The 17,229-nt window shown below is 41.7% G+C and overlaps 1 protein-coding gene across 1 annotated transcript in view; it reads right to left on the bottom strand.

The window, feature by feature from the left end:
* Positions 1 to 9,841: 9,841 nt before the first annotated feature.
* lingo3a (leucine rich repeat and Ig domain containing 3a) overlaps positions 9,842 to 17,229 on the bottom strand; it is a 39,670-nt gene continuing 32,282 nt past the window's right edge. The window contains exon 2 of the mRNA XM_061780030.1: positions 9,842 to 16,521. Within this exon, the coding sequence (XP_061636014.1) occupies positions 14,632 to 16,464 (1,833 nt within the window). The 5' untranslated portion in view covers positions 16,465 to 16,521 and the 3' untranslated portion in view covers positions 9,842 to 14,631. The remainder of the gene's footprint in view (positions 16,522 to 17,229) is intronic.

Raw genomic sequence — 17,229 nt, 5'->3', positions numbered from 1 at the left:
CTTCAAAAAAATGACTTACTTACAATCCTATTTACAACAATAATGTCAGTCTAATCAATGTTCTTACTATTTCATTTAATTAAAATTCATTCAACAATATCAATACGCTTATTGGCTCGAAAGTCAAACATCCCAAAGTGAAAACTGTTGTTAAAAATCTACATTAAAAGTCAAACAAAGCCCATCATGCGTACATATTGTGAGACTTCAGTTTAGTGAGAATCGAAAGCACACACATCACCACCTTAAATTCCTCTGGCACAACGACAGCACACCTCACCACTGTTCTGCTGTTTCTCCATTCCTCAGGCATCTTCTCACCTGCTAGAATTCTGTTAAACAAGCTGGTCAAAAACTCCCCAGCCACCACTCCTAGATGCTTCCATACCTCCACAGGAATGTCATCAGGACCAACTGCCTTTCCATTTGTCATGCCTTTCTAACTTCCCCCTTACTAATACTGCCACTTCCTGGTCCACCACACTTGCCTCTTCTACTCTTCCTTCTCTCTCATTTTCCTCCTTCATCAACTCCTCATAGTGTTTTTTTCCATCTATCCAGCACACTACTGGCACCAGTCAACACATTTCCATCTTTATCCTTAATCACCCTAACCTGCTGCACATCCATCCCATCTCTATCCCTCTGCCTGGCCAACCTGTATAGATCCTTTTCTCCTTATGTAGTGTCGAACCCGGCATACATGTCATCATATGGCGCTTGTTGGACCTTTGCCACCTCTACCGCCGCCCTACGTCGAATCTCCATGTATTCTTCTCTTCTCTTCTCTCCTCTCCTCGGTCCTCAGTGTCCCACTTCCTCTTAACTAATCTCGTTCTTTCTATGATTTCCTGTACTTTGATGTTCCACCACTAAGTCTCCATCTCCCCTTTCCTACCAGAAGATAAACCAAGTACTCAAATGCACATCCTTGCTACATCTTTGCACACCCACATCCGTAGATAGGTACTTTATATTTTTCATCTTATTCTTATTTTATCTTATTTTTGTATTCTATTGATAGTTCACAAGATTCAGGTTTGATTAGGCTAATCTGGGACCTCAGGTATCTATGTTTTGTCATATCATGCGTAAATGTGTGTGGGTATGACAAATAAATTCATTGTATGCTTGTTTGGGATGTCCAACTTCAAGTCTACAATGCATTATGAACTAATTTAATAATACAGGGTAAAAATCTCCACATAATCAATATTTGGTATGTATATTTCTGACAGAAGTTTTAAACTCATTTAAAGTGTCAAAACATACTGAAAGATAATATTTTGACAGCAGTTTGGGGATATTTAAATGACCTCTTAAGGGTTAAACTAGATTTTAGATATTTAAAAAAAAAACAACAACAATTGTTAACAACTTTTATCATGGCTTTCTTTTGCAACAAGTTAAAAAGAAATGTTACATTTAAAAAAAAAAAAAGATTTGACTTCTTGCCTATCTTCCGATTGGTGGTGCTTATTACAATAGTACTTATTTTATTTATTTATTTATTTATTTTATTTATGCACAACTAAATCTACACACTGACAACACTTTGAAATGATTGCCTTAATGTGTAGTAAATGAGCGGCAGACAAAGTGAGCATGTCGTTGCAACATGACAGACTGTGTGGTTAGAGTGAGTCAGAAAAAGACAACAAATGGGGCTGAGAGGGCACCCCCCTTCCCCTAATCCGGACAGCCCCTGCACTCTGCACGACACCACTCAATCTTCCACGGACCACTGATTTGATACACTTCACTCTTTAATGTGGTCATCCAATGCGTTCACTTCTCAGGAGGCTGGGAGGGAGGAAGGGGGGCCAGGTTCGTGATCTGGTTTCATGGTCTGCTTTTCTTTGAAACCATCAAACGTTCACTTAAACAGAATTTGAATGTCGCTATTCCTATTAATTCTGAACCAACCTCATAACATATATGCACAAATATGTGTGATATGTCTCAACAGAATGTCGAAAAGTGTGTGCCTGAATTTGCACAAATGGATGGGTAGCAAACACACTACAAGTCACATTAAACTTTATCAGAGGGGAAATGAGGCAGAATGGTGTAAATGTAATACTTTTACATTATGTGTATATAATAATAATAATAATAAAGTTTGACAGATATTTCGTCTCTCACCATAATCAAACAACCATAAAACATGGAGACTATTAATTTTTTTTGTCAGTGAGCAACCTTTACAAATTCAGAATGATTTCCCCCATCGGATCTAACGTTCAAACTGTAGGATATAAAGAATTTAACGATGAAACTGCCACAGTTCCACTGCGGTTCTTGGCCTCATGCCAAATCTTTTCTCGGACCTCGGCTGCAACAGGAAGTAATAACTGTACCGGTCTGTGTGGCACACGGCCTCTAAACATAGACGCGAGGCCTTTTAGTGCCACGTGCCTTTTATTTCCAATGTGCGGATATATCACAAGCGAGTTGGCAACAGAAGAGTGGCTGTAGTGTGCATGGAAAGGTTTGTAGTAAGATAATAATAAATGACGCAGCATCCATATGATGATACATTCACCTACACGGATTTTAATCATCGATTTTTTTTTTCCCCATTAATTGATGAATCACATTCCAAAAAACTTTTAATTTGCGTTGCTTTATTAAAAAACACAGAACATTATTTCAAATTGATGGAGAAAAAAGGCACACACGTAAATCGATTATGATTGAGTTCGTGGTTTGGTCCGTAATGTCAGAAATGCTGATCAAAGTAAAAGCAGATGTTTGTAAAATGTCTGATTTTGATTAAATACATAAGTCGGCTTTCATGGGGGACGACAGAAATCTGAGAATATTTAGTATTGAGAGGCTGAAATTCTGAGGATTTGACAGTTTTAAGTTAAACAAGGTCTCTAATTGATTCATTGATTATCAAAAATAGTTGTTGGCACATTTGATAATCTCTGTAGTCTAGTGAAGTCTTAATACAGTGGAAGTTCAACTTGTGAAAAAAAATATGCTTCAAAATGTCATAATATCAGCAAATCTGATGACATTTCAGCTCAGTATACAATGTGAGTTCAATAATGTGGTTGCACAAGTGTGCACACCCTCATAACCGGGGCCGTGTCTGTATTCAGAATGACCCAATCATATTCAAAGTCATGTTAAATGGGAGTCAGCACACACCTGCCACCATTTAAAATACCTCTGATGAAGCCCAAATAAAGTTCAGATGTTCTAATAGGCTTTTTTTCTGACATTTGTATGCTCTCTAGTGGAAGCCTGAAGGTTTTGTGCTAACAGTGACTAGCATTTGGAACTGTTCATAATTCCTTCCACCTCTTCTAAGGTCCCAGTTCCAGATGAAAAAAAAAAAAAAAAAAAACAGCCACCAAGTGTGTTGCTGCCACCACCATGCTTCACTGTAGGTGTGGTTTTCTATTGCTGTCTTTGCGTCAAACCCACCTTTTTTGAGTTATGGGCAAAAAGTTCAACCTTGGTTTCATCAGGCAGTTTTCTCCCCAACACACATGTATTTGGGATATTTCAAAAGTGTTTTGTTTTTACAAAATGTAGCTGGGCTTGGATGTTTTTCTTTGTAAGATAAGGCTTCCATCTTGCTACCTCTGTCCATAGCTCAGACATATGAGCAAAATGGGAGATTGTTGTCATGCACTAAACAGCCAGTACTTGCCAGAAATTCCTGCAGCTCCTTCAATTTTGTTGGCAGCCTCCCTGACCAATTGTCTTCATCAATTTTGGAGGGGCATCCAGTTCTTGCTTATGTCGCTGTTGCGCAATATTTTCTCCACTTGATAATGATTGTCTTCACTGTGATCTATGGTATACAGTAATGCCTTGGAAGTATTCTCTTGACTGATGCCTTTGAGCAATAAGATCTCTCGGATGCTGTGGAAGCTCTTTGCAGGTCATGGCTCATGCTTAAGATGTGACTACAAAAATGTAAGAAAAAGTCTCCTAGAACAGATCAACTTTATTTGGAATTCAATCCCCACCCCCCTCAGGTTATAGGTCAGATTAATGGTGCAAAAAGTTTGTTGAAATTAAATATCTTGGTCTCATTTTTTTTTCATTACAGAAACCTGGCATTTGAACAGGGGTGTGTAGACTTTTTCTATCCACTGTATGTTTTAATGTTACTTGTACAGTTAATAAAGGTTTTAGGATGGTCACAGTTTGAACCTAGAATAAATTCAGTAAAAACTTAAGTCAACTTAAATTAGATGTAAGATTTTTTTTAATGAGATTTTGTATACTAAAGCTGCTAAATGAGGGAAATAGGGCTGAGTGGCTTACTTAGGTAATCAAAGTACGACATGGCATCACTTTTACTGTACGGGTTCACATCCTGATGCAATTCACTGCTAACAGTTTTCTGACTTAAATGATACTTTGACACACGGAGGGGTTGGGAGTGACCACAACACAATCAGACTGAAAGTGTTTCGCAATGGCACAATCAGAGCAAGCATCAATGAAGTGCACCTAACACAGCAGGAGACAGTGGACATTGTTGCAAAAGGTAAGGCCTCAGACTGCTTTTACAAAGGTAATAATGCTCACTAATCAAAATGTTTATTATTGTGGCAGTAGAACTACACTGCATCACACTGAGAGCTGCTTTTGAGTATTTTGTCCCTTCCATATAAGGCATAATACCACACATTTTCAAATGAATTCATGCATTGATATGTTGGTTTTTCCTTGAAGTGCTTCTATTGGACTGTCTGTGTAGGAGTATGACATTTCCAGTCAATTATAAATTGTTTTTTCTTTATTAAACATGTATAAATGCTATGTTGCCGTTTGCAGTTTTGAATATGTAAGGCCCAGTTTAAATCCTTGCAGCACATTAATTTATATGTTTACATGTTTATATATAATACTGCTGTCCAATTCAAAACATGTACCTCAAAACTTTCAACTTGTATCTGAAAAACAAAAAAACAAAAAAATCTTCTCTATCCATTTCGGCTGAAAAGCAAAGTAAAAATATGGAGATTTTTTTTTTCAACTGGACAGTGTTGCTCTGTTTTTTTTCATATATTTATTCATATATTTCTTTCCCAGCATCAAATGTTTTCTAAAGTAATCCAAATAAAGAAATAAACCACTTTGCATTTGTAATGAGTCAGAGTTCTAGAAATAATTTGTGCTACTATTATGATTATTAGTAGCAGTAGTACTCTTAAAATGTAATTCCATAAATTAAATAAAACTTAAATGAAAATAAAATATTTTGTAGAATGATATTTTTTTTGGGGTGTTTGTGTTTGCTCTAAGGTTTAGGAATAAGCATGGTGACGGCACATTTATTAATTTAGTTTTTCTTTGTCTGAATTCCTGTTTTATAACACATTCGTAATGATGTAATAATATATGTATGCCAGGCGAAACTATACACTCAATGGACACTTCATTTGGTATTGATGCAAAATCTAATGAGATACGTATCCAAGGAGTTACAAAAATATTAATGGGGTTATTTATAATGACAAAATAAAATGCTGCTTTTTGAATATACTGTACACTGTGTGTGCAGTATTGTCATATTTAAAATTGTATGGTTTTTCTTTTTTCTTCACTCGAGCAAATACAAGTTGGCTTTTAAATGTATCTGATTTGCATTTTGTTTTTATAATTAAGCATGTAAAAAAAAAAGTTTATCAATAAGTTAAAATACTGTCAATTATTCTGATTCTTATTAAGTAGTAGTGGTAGTACAGTAGCGTCCTTAGCATTATTCATAGTCTACACAATATTTTAGTATAGACAAGTATTTTTCAATATTTTCAATGTCAAATGATCAGTCAATGAACTGATAGTGGAACATAATAAACTATCAGGGCAAACAATGGCGCAAAGTTTTACCATCAAATATTAACATCAACTTAAAAATCATACTTTTGTTTCAAATGTGACAATTCATGTGACTGACTATTTGAAAGGCTTTTATTGATAAAGAACCTATGAAAAACCGTTGCTGAGACGTTCTAAGTCAACAAAGAGGCTGACGTAAAAGATATATATACATGAAATAATAATTTCAAATGAAAAATTCCTAAAAGGAGCGATGGAGTGCAGCCGGAATTTGTATCATTAGTATGCGCATGTGATAATGGACATATGGATAATGGATAACGCGCAACGCATACAGAATGTGGGTGCAATTGACGAGCGCCTGTTGACTGTTTCCTGTCATTTGATCCTGCGCTGTCCACCTCAGGCGGGTTTTGAGCTGAGGTGAGGACAGGAAAGAGTGGTTCGCTTGAATTGCAAGTCTTTGTCTAATATATATGTTTATAGACACATATGAGGATATTTTTATACCTTTTACAGCAACTTGAAACGCTATCGTTTGGGCACATTTTTTGTTGTCGGACAAAGGTCACATTTTCCAACATGGGACCGATATGTTTTTCATGAGCTAAACTCAAAGATGCAAGACTTTTTCTATGTACACAAAAATACCGCCGCTACACTAAAGCTCCACATTTTAGAGTGGCATGCTGATGTAATCATCATGCTGTCTAATCAGCATTTTGCTTTGCCACACGTGAGGTGGATAGATTGTGTCGGCAAAGGAGAAGCACTCGCTAACACAGATTTGTGGCTAATATTTGAGAAAAATAGGCCTTTTCGTGTTAAGAGAAAGTCTTATTGTAGATCGTTTGAGTTCAACTCATGAAAAATGCGAGAAAAAAATATTTTATTAATAACTTCTATACTACTATTTGCAAAACATAAATTCAACAATTACTTAGTAAGATGAATTTGATTACATTGAATCAAGCACATTTAGTTAATCAACCATCCATTCATCCATTTTCTACCGCTTATCCGAGGTCGGCTCGCAGGGGCAGTAGCCCAGACTTCCCTCTCCCCAGCCACTTCATCCAGCTCTTCCCGGGGGATCCCGAGGCGTTCCCAGGCCGGCCGAAAGACGTAATCTCTCCAGCGTGTCCTGGGTCGTCCCCGGGGTCTCTCGCAGATTTGGAGGTGCTGATTCTCATGCAAGCCACTTCACGCTCAGCTGCGAAACACTCCAGTGAGAGTTGGAGATCACGGCTTGATGAAGCCAACAGAACCACATCATCTGAAAAAGCAGAGATGCAATACTGAGGCCACCAAACCGGAATCCCTCTACGCCTCGGCTGCGCCTAGAAATTCTGTCCATAAAAGTTATGAACTGAATTGGTGACAAAAGGCAGCCTTGGCGGAGTCCAACCCTCTCCGGAAACGAGTCCGACTTACTGCCGGATATGCGGACCAAACTCTGACTCCGGTCGTACAGGGACCGAACAGCCCGTATCAGAGGGTGCGGTACCCCATAGTCCCGAAGCACCCCCCACAGGACTCCCCGAGGGACACGGTCGAACGCCTTCTCCAAGTCCACAAAACGCATGTAGACTGGTTGGGCGAACTCCCGTGCACCCTCGAGGACCCTGCCAAGGGTCTAGAGCTGGTCCACTGTTCCACGGCCAGGACGAAAACCACACTGTTCCTCCTGAATCTGAGATTCGACTTCCCGACGGACCCTCCTCTCCAGCACCCCTGAATAGACTTTACCAGGGAGGCTGACGAGTGTGATCCCCCTGTAGTTGGAACACACCCTCCGGTCCCCCTTCTTAAAAAGGAGGACTACCACCCCAGTCTGCCAATCCAGGGGCACTGTCCCCGATGTCCACAAGATGTTGCAGAGGCGTGTCAACCAGGACAGCCCCACAACATCCAGAGCCTTTAGGAACTCCGGGCGAATCTCATCCACCCCTGGGGCTTTTTAACCACCTCAAACGCAGAGCTAGGAGAGCCCGCCTCAGAGAACCCAGACTCTGATTCCTCATGGGAAGGCGTGTTGGTGGAATTGAGGAGGTCTTCGAAGTATTCTCCCCACCAAACTCACAACGTCCCAAGTCGAGGTCAGCAGCGCCCCATCCCCACTATACACAGTGCTGATGGTACACTGCTTCCCCCTCCTGAGACGCCGGATAGTGATAGTGGACCAGAATTTCCTCGAAGCCGTCCGGAAGTCGTTCTCCATGGCCTCACCGAACTCCTCCCACGGCGGATTTTTGCCTCAGCGACCACCAAACCCTCAGCAATGGAGGTGCTGAACATGGTCCACTTGAACTTGATGTCCTCCGCCTCCCCCGGAATATGAGCAAAGTTCTATCGGACGTGGGAGTTGAAACTCCTTCTGACAGGGGATTTTGCCAGACGTTCCCAGCAGACCCTCACCATACGTTTGGGCCTCCCAGGTCGGACTGGCATCTTCCCCCACCACTGGAGCCAACTCACCACCAGTTGGTGATCAGTTGACAGCTCCGTCCCTTTCTTCGCCCGAGTGTCCAAGACATGCGGCCGCAAGTCCGATGACACGACCACAAAGTCGATCATCGAACGGCGACCTAGGGTGTCCTGGTGCCAAGTGCACGTGTGGACACCCTTATGCTTGAACATGGTGTTCGTTATGGACACTCCGTGATGACCACAGAGGTCCAATAACAGAACACCGCTCGGGTTCTGATCGATTTGAGCAATTTTAATTAACAATTAATTTAGAAAAAGAAACAAAAAATGTTAACTGTAGGGTACAAAAATGTTCATTTTATGAATACTTTGACTTTTATTATTTGCAATAAATCAACTCGACAATTATTTCACGAGATAAATTAATAATAAGTACACATTTTGATTCAGCAATTTTAGTTAATTAATAATGATTTAATAGAGTAAATAAGTATTTATTTTACTACTATTTTGTATTTTATTATTTAAATACATACAATTTTCAGGATAAAAACAGCTACATTAATACAATAAATGTCCAAGGTCACTTGATAATGTAAATGTTCCGTGGGCCCCCTGGCACAGCACTTAAAAATTCTTCATCTCTTTCAGTCAAGTTCCTTGTGTATTCCTCATGTCACTCCCCGCGAGTCCCGTGTTCCGGTTGGCCGACGCGGTCCTAAAGAGAGGACGGCGCCGTACGAGGAAGTTCACGCCCGAGGGCGAGAAGGACGCGGTCTACCGGCAGAAGCGCCGCAAGAACAACAAGGCGGCCAAGCGTTCCTGCGACAAGAGGAAGCTGTACAACTTCATGCTGGAGCAACACGTCACGGCCCTGAGAGAGGAAAACATCAGGCTGCGTGCTGGACTGTTGGCCATCAAAGACCACTACGGCCTCCTCTACACCGCCAACCAGCAGGGATACTGCTTCCACCCTGGTCTCGTCATCCCAATGCATGCCTTCAACAGCATGACTGGCTTTTTGCTGTCATGCCCAGTGGGCACTTATCACAGCCAACTCCCAGCCCCTCCTCTTGGTTCGCCCCTCGAACCTCTCCCCGCAAGTGAGGTGCTTGAGGGGAACAGCAGCAGACCCTAACCTGCGTCACTCGCCGCTAAGATTCACCATAGGTTGAGACAAAACGTCTCCTCACAGGGACTACAGCTGTCGGAATCCCTGAAGTCTCCATGGGTGTATTTACTCCTTTTGGGGCTCAAAGCAAACCCCCTCACAGGGCCCTCCACATTTGTGTACCGCTAAGATTTTCAATATTAATGTTTATCATCAACTATAAAGTGTGAACTTGATGAAGTCCTTAAAATCTTATGACTCTTGCTGTTGTCGCTTACGCCCATTCATTTCACTGTGACAAAGGTTGAAACCTTAGGTAGTTTTGATTTTTTTTTAAAACAAAAGAGCAGATTATCACAGGCAGGACAAGCTAATGTGTCCTCCTTAAATGACAAAGAAACAAATGTAAACCATTTTTGTTTTGAGCTGGTCACAAAATGTATTTTATACTTTTTTTCCTAACAAATAAACAAAAAAGACCCAATCTCAATGTGTGAACAAATCTAAAATGTCTGTTTATATTAAATGCACTGTAAATAATGACCCTTCTTATACAGTTGAACTCATAAAACTGGACCAAGACAAATTCAAAAAATCTCACAGTGTTGCAGGTATCATGAACATTTAAAAAAAATGGTTCCATCACATTGCATGCTTTATGAACACTCTGCTTCCTCTTTTGTGTGTGTGTTTTTTTAAATATTTATATATATATATATAAAACACCACTATATAAAACAGCAGCACAATTTCCAGTGACAATGGTTTCAATATTTACATCATGATTTCAACAAAAGACAATTATGACAAAAACGCAATCATTTGTAATTTAAAACTTGTACCAAAGCAGTACAATATAATGCAGCAGGGGGGAGCAGTGCAATCAAGTCTGAATTGAATTTGAAGCGTGGTGAGCCAATGGAAAGTGCCGGGTTGAGAGAGTTAGGCCTTCAGGCTAGGTCCCTCTCACACTAAATTTAGTGTGTAAAATAATGAGCCCATTCATGTTTGACTTTTTTTTTTTTTTTTTTTTTTTTTAAACTGGAATCCTGAACAGTCTGGCGTTTGTATCCTAATATTGTTGCAAGATTCCGGGGATTTTACAAACGTGGAATCCATGGGAAAAGATGGGAATCGACAATAATAAATAGGACTTTTTTTGGGGGGGGGTTAAAAGGCTAAATTTCAGATTTGTCTATTAACTTAAATAAGGGGGGGGGGGGAAATAAACATGTTGCAGCACAATTTTGGAAAATGGCCATCATAAGCACTTTTCTGTGGTAGCAGCCACCCCCCCCCCCACCCCCCGCCCACCCCACCACCCTGTATTACTCATCTGTCTTGTATTATGTGACTGCTTATGACAATCCAATGTTCATTCTTACAGAGGATATAAAAAGTCTATCGACCGCTGTTCAAAAGCGAGGTTTTTGTGATATAAAAAATCAAACAAAGCTAAATAATTTAAAAACTGTTTCCACCGTTAATGTGAACGATAACTAGTACAACACATTTGAAAAAAAGTAATAATTTCAAAGGGGAAGACCTGAGATAATGTGGTTTTACCTGGGATGTGGCCGAGTTCAGAATGAAACAATAACATTGAAACTCATGTTAAATGGGAGTCAGCACAAACCTGCCACCATTTAAAGTGCCTCTGATTAACTGTAAATAAAGCTCAGATGTTCTAGCAGGCTTGCTTTTCCAATTTTTTCCCCCCTTTCTAGCAAAATCTCCCAAACAAAAATGGGTTAAGGGCCGACTTTTTGGCCATAATTCAAAGAGCTATGTTTGTTGCAAACACAACACTCCTCATCACCAAAAGAACACCATAAAGAAAGTGAAGCATAACAGTAGCAGACAGTGTTAGCACAAAACCTTCAGGCTTCTGCTAGAAAGCAAAAAATACTGCCAGAAAAAGCCGACTAGAACATCTGAATTTATTTGGCGTTAATCGAAGGCATTTTAAATGGTGACAGGTGTGTGCTGAATTCCATGTGCACACCTGTGCAACCACAAGATGTCCATCCATCCATTTTCTGAGCCGCTTCTCCTCACTAGGGTCGCGGGCGTGCTGGAGCCTATCCCAGCTGTCATCGGGCAGGAGGCGGGGTACACCCTGAACTGGTTGCCAGCCAATCGCAGACCACAAGATGTCAATTGCTTATTTTTACTTCCACTCTCAAAAATATTTCCCCCCCAAAAATGTTGTAATGATTTAGGTTCCATTAATGGTGGACAAGGTTTTGAAATGTTTTTTATTTTTTACCACAAAAACCTAGATTTTGAACAGGGGTGTGTAGACTTTTTATATCCGCTCTTCAGTGTGGAAGCCAATTTCTATTCCTTCTCGTGAAAAGGGTCCAACATATTCTTTAGTTTCTGGGAAAGTACAAGCAATTTTCTCTTGCAACTGCATTCCTATCCAAACAAGATTACGGCCCACTGAGCTCTTGTTCATCTTTTCATCACAACACTGTGCCCCGGTGCCCGAGGTCACGCTCTCTCTGTGTTGTGTCGAGAGTGATCAGTTTGATGAGGAAGAAGAAGGAAAAAAAAAGTATGGGATATAGCACTGCTTTGGAAGAAAAGTCACAGCTAAATGAATGGTAAAATGGGATTGCACAACAGTTGTAGAAACCAAGCAATGAGGACGCAAAAGAATGCTAAGCAGTATAGTACATTTTATACAATATAGTCCCAATTAAATTCTCGGATATCTTCTCTTCGTCAGTACATTAAGGGCTACTTTCACAGGCAAGGCTTGAGCCTTACAGAGGAAACATAATGGGAAAATATTATTGCTTGGATACGAATAGTTGTGTGTCTGGACCTATCAAGTGTCAAGTGATATTATGCCTCCTTTAATTCCGAATAAAACTAAAACTAAAGACCAATCCCCCGAATTACTTTGATGGCATAACGTTTTGAAAATCACACCACGGGATAGAGATAAATTAGCCAGTTGTGGCTAATTCATTTGGAGTCAGGACGGAGTCTAACAGTTTCCAAAAATCTCCAATAATGCCGCAAAAAGTCACTAGATGTGTTACTATTTACTTTTTTTCAAAAACGGGGTTCAAAAAATTTATTAAATATACTGAAAAAGTCACGAGGTTGGCAAAACTGAGCAAACTAGCGCCACCCCAGTCGTCGTGCTAACAAATGTCTTAAACTGCATTTGCATGAAACGGAACTGCCCTCCAAAACCGAGTGTTAAGAGTTCTGTAATTCTTTATCCTTGGAGTTTTTAACCAACGACCTTTTATTACCACACCTGGAAACTGTTTAAATTGTGAAAACAAAATGACACATTTCTCTTTCATAATAAGCCCTGTTTGTGAACGCAGCTCTTGACTTGGAGTAGAAATAATCAACATTTGGCAATTCTTTGGCATTTATTGACCACTACTACCCTGTCCGCATTTCTCCTACGAAACATTAAGCACTGTGTTTGTGTGTGCACTGGACTGTTATTTTTAAATTGGTTTGCGCACATTTGCACTCCACAAATATGACGGACGTGCTGTACTGAAAATAATAGATATTCTTAAGTTGTTAGGGGTTATTATTTTGCTAACGTTCATTCATTAAAAAAAAAAGAAGAAAGCACACTTCCAAATTTATGGATGCTTTGTGAAAACAACCAGGAGCAAAAGCGTCACAAATGACATCGGTGTGATGTTCTGACTTAGACTCAGAAAAGCCCAGCAAACCGCTTCAAATTTTAGTCTAAAAAGTGAATTGCGTTTGAAATTTGTCATGTCTCTTTAAAATGGTAAAACGTCACAAACTTACTGAAATTACTAGACTCCATATTAAAGCATGATAATGATGTTGGATGCTCTCTTCCCATCGGTCTAATATATTTGGAGGCTCTTTTCCAATTCTAGTCCATTTAGTTACCCCGATCTGAAAATCCTGTTAAAACAATTACTTGGCTCAGTGTGAACATGTTCCAAAAAAGTTCAAATAGACTCCTCAACGCAATGATGGCACGACAAGATAGAACACGTTCAAAATGTGGCTTTTATCTTGTTTTGGAAAAGAGCTATTCTTTGATTATGCACGCTACTGGGGTTCCTCTGTTTACAACTGTCTGGACATACAAGGTTTCAAGGTTACGAACAGTGCGCAATGAATTAGTTTGCGCAGCGATGTAAAAATATGTTGGCCAATGTCCTCAGAAGGCAAGGTCATTTACCGCCATACTTATTTGTTTTCATTTAATTGTTTCGTATTTATGAGCCAAAAGTACTTGAGTGATAAACGCTGCGTTCTAACTTATGTACATGTTCAGGTTATGTCCCCGAAAATTAAACCAAGGACCTCCTGAAATCAGTGTCATTACCATAATTCATTGTTTATGGCCATATTTAGCCACTTCCATTCTTTACTGTCATCATGTGCTCAAAACCTTACAAAACATCCGTGGTTATCAACTCTCAGCTTTTTAAAACAACATTCGGGGGTGCTCAGTTCACAACATTTTCGTTGTTACGGTGGCAAAATAACCTGACATTTGTATGCAAGTCGGAATGTGCTGTACTGTATCAATAAGCGACGTGAATGCAATATTAAAGTCACAATTACGGTACGTCAAATACTTCTAGGCCATAAATACAAAACGATCAAATGAAAAACAGTAAGTACAGTGGGAACAGTGTGATAGCTTTTCCTTAGGCCGCTGCGCAAACTAGTTCATTTTGCGCCATTCATATCCTGGAAACATATATTCCATGTCATAAACCGAGGACCTCTGTAACAGCGATTGGTTGTTGTCTTCGATGTCTCATGGTCTTAAGTGGGAGATCAGTCCTGGCAGCGAACGGAGACACTTGCCACTGAGAATAGCATGTTCAAAAACTCAATCATCAATATCTGGTGGGCTTAAGTGGGTGCTTTGGATCACCATCATTACTTCTCGTCAGAAATTCAATTACATTCTCATAGAAGCACACTTGGATGTTACGTTACCTTCTTAATTGTTTCTCATGAGTCAAGTCTGTTTTTCTCCCAAAATGTCATAGCAATGTGTTAAATGTTGCAAGCACAAAAAGCAACTGATTAATGTCCTTGACATTTAAAAACAGCATTAGGGAAAGAACACCATACAATTAAGTGTGTGTGTGCGTGTGTGTGTGTGTGTGTACATTTTTGTCTGAAGTGATCTCAAGCAAGGTAGCCATCCTTCATGTGTCCTAATCTCCTGTCAGGGATAAGCAAAGTAGAGGTAAAAAAAACACAAAACAAAAAGTCAACGCTCTCCTGGAGGATCAAATCATCTTCATGTTGAACTTGCGGGCACCCCCCTGCCCTCCACTGGTGGCTGGCCCGTCCACCTTTCTGAAAGAGTATTCGACAGAGAAGTTGTTTTTGTGCTGTCCTCTCCCACGACTCCACACAAAGAGCAGAATGAAACAGAAGAGGACAACCCCCAGGAACATGATACAGCCCATCGCTGTGGAGATGAGGATGGTCTTCAGGTCCAGAGTGAACTTCAGGAAAACTCTGGTGTCATTCAGGTTCGTGTCATTGAGGTCCCCGGCGTAGTAGGTGCGGTTGGCCATTAGGGCGGCATCTAGTGGTAGCCCACTGACTGTGAGTGTGGCAAAGTATGTGTCATTCCCTCCAGCGTTACTGGCAATGCAGATGTACGTTCCGGTGTCCATCACCTGGGCATACCTTATCTCTAATGTACCTTCCTTTAAGACCGTCAAGCGGCCGTTGCTCTTTGTAGTGATGCGACGCCGCTGCGGAGATATCCAAAAGATCACCGGTGTGGGTTCGCCCTCCGCTCTGCAAACAAACGACACCACCTGCCCCTCGCGAGCCGATATTTGCTGCAGTTTCCTGTTGCGGATTTTGGGCTTCTGGCAGGTGAAATGGTCAAAGAGGGCTGAGTCCGAGAAGGCGCCCAAAGCCCGCCCTTGCACCTCCACGGGCGTCATGCACACAGGGGAGGCTCCGTCAAAATTCAATGTCTTCCTGCGCTGAAGGATCCACAGCAAGCGGCAGTCGCAGGCCAGAGGGTTTCCGTCCAAACGGAGTGTCTCCAGTGTGTTGACCGACTGGAAGGCTCCCTCCTCCAGGGTAACCAAGTTGTTGGTGGAGAGGTTGAGTAGGCGGATTTGTCGGAGACCGCCAAGGGCGTAGGGCTGCACTGTCAGCAGCCTGGTGTTGACCAGATGAAGCTCCTTTAGCCGGAGCAAGTCTCGCAGTGACCAGGATTCTAGGACCGAAATAGGGTTGAAGGATAGGTTGAGCCTGGTGAGGTGGGAGAGGCTTCGTAGGGCCGAGGTGGGGACGGAGGTGATGTTGGTGTGTGTGATGGACAGCCATGATAAGTTGAGACCCTGCAGGCTGTGGGGGGTGATGTATTCTAAAAAGGGCCAGTAATCGATCTCCAGGCCCCTCAAATTTCCCAGTTTACGGAAGTTCTGGTCCTCTAAGGTGGAGATGCTGAGGTAGCGTAGCCGCAGGGTTGCCAGGTTGTGAAGGTACGACAAAGACTGACTGGATACAGAAGTCAGGTTGCACCTCTCGATGGTCAACTCTCTCAATGCCACCAGACCCAAAAAAGCCTTGTTAGAGATATACACAAGATCGTTGTCTCCAACTTCCAGGTTCCTCAGGCTCTTCAGGTCTTGAAAAGTGAAGTCCAAAAGAATCACAAGCTTATTCCCACTAAGGTCCAGAGATGTGAGGTTGGAAAGGTGTGAGAAAGCCCCCATGGGTATCAGTTTTAATTGGTTACCCCTCAGCGAAAGCGCCTGCAGGCTTTGGAGACTAGAAAAAGCATTCGGTTCCAGGACGCTGATCATGTTCTCACCGAGATCCAGCTTCTCCACGTGAGGAAAGGGAAGCAGGTCGGCATGCTCCACCCAGCGAAGCTTATTCCCACTTAGGTCCAGGATCCGGGTGTCCAGTGGGATACCGTCGGGCAGCGCAGACAGTCGCTTACCGTGGCAGGAGACGGTTTTGAGCTTGGCGATGCACTCGCACCGCTGAGGGCATACTTGACCCCGGGTGGGCCACACATTGACCATCACCATCAGACTGAAGAATGGCAGGAGCCACCACACATCCTGGCTGAGGCAGAACCCCATGGCGCCCCTTCTGCTTCCTCCTCCTCCTCTCTGGGCTACAATCACTGGGCCAAACACCTGAAAAGATTAAATGGAGAGAATTAGATTAGTTAACCAGTAAAACAAAAAGAGCCTAGTCTCTGCTAAGGTTTAACTGTTAAGGAAACAGGGGGGGGGGGGGACTTGCATAGCGGCAAATTTGTTTGCTACTTCCTGGTATACGAATGATAACGTATGACAACAATATCGTACCACTTTTGATTATGGGGTTGGAGAAGGATCCATTGTAGTGTGATAATCAGCCTTTTGCTTACTTTGATTAGACAAATGTGCGGCACACATATATATACATCCATCCATGCATCCATTTTCTGAGCCACTTCTCCTCACTAGGGTCGCGGGCGTGCTGGAGCCTATCCCAGCTGTCATCGGGCAGGAGGCGGGGTACACCCTGAACTGGTTGCCAGCCAATCACAGGGCACATACAAACAGACAACCATTCGCACTCACAGTCACACCTATGGGCAATTTAGAGTCTCCAATTTATGCATGTTTTTGGGATGTGGGAGGAAACCGGAGTGCCCGGAGAAAACCCACACAGGCACGGGGAGAACATGCAAACTCCACACAGTCGGGGGCGGGGATTGAACCCGGGTTCTCAGAACTGTGAGGCTGACGCTCTAACCAGTCGGCCACCGTGCCCATATATATACATACACATTTTATCCAGATGAGCCGCAGTTTGATCTTAATCCTGTTTACATATGGCGATCAAAACATCACTCG

This window comes from Phyllopteryx taeniolatus, chromosome 7, assembly GCF_024500385.1.
Source record: "Phyllopteryx taeniolatus isolate TA_2022b chromosome 7, UOR_Ptae_1.2, whole genome shotgun sequence".
NCBI classification, from domain to species: Eukaryota; Metazoa; Chordata; class Actinopteri; order Syngnathiformes; family Syngnathidae; genus Phyllopteryx; species Phyllopteryx taeniolatus.
This window is presented reverse-complemented; position numbering and strand designations above follow the sequence as displayed.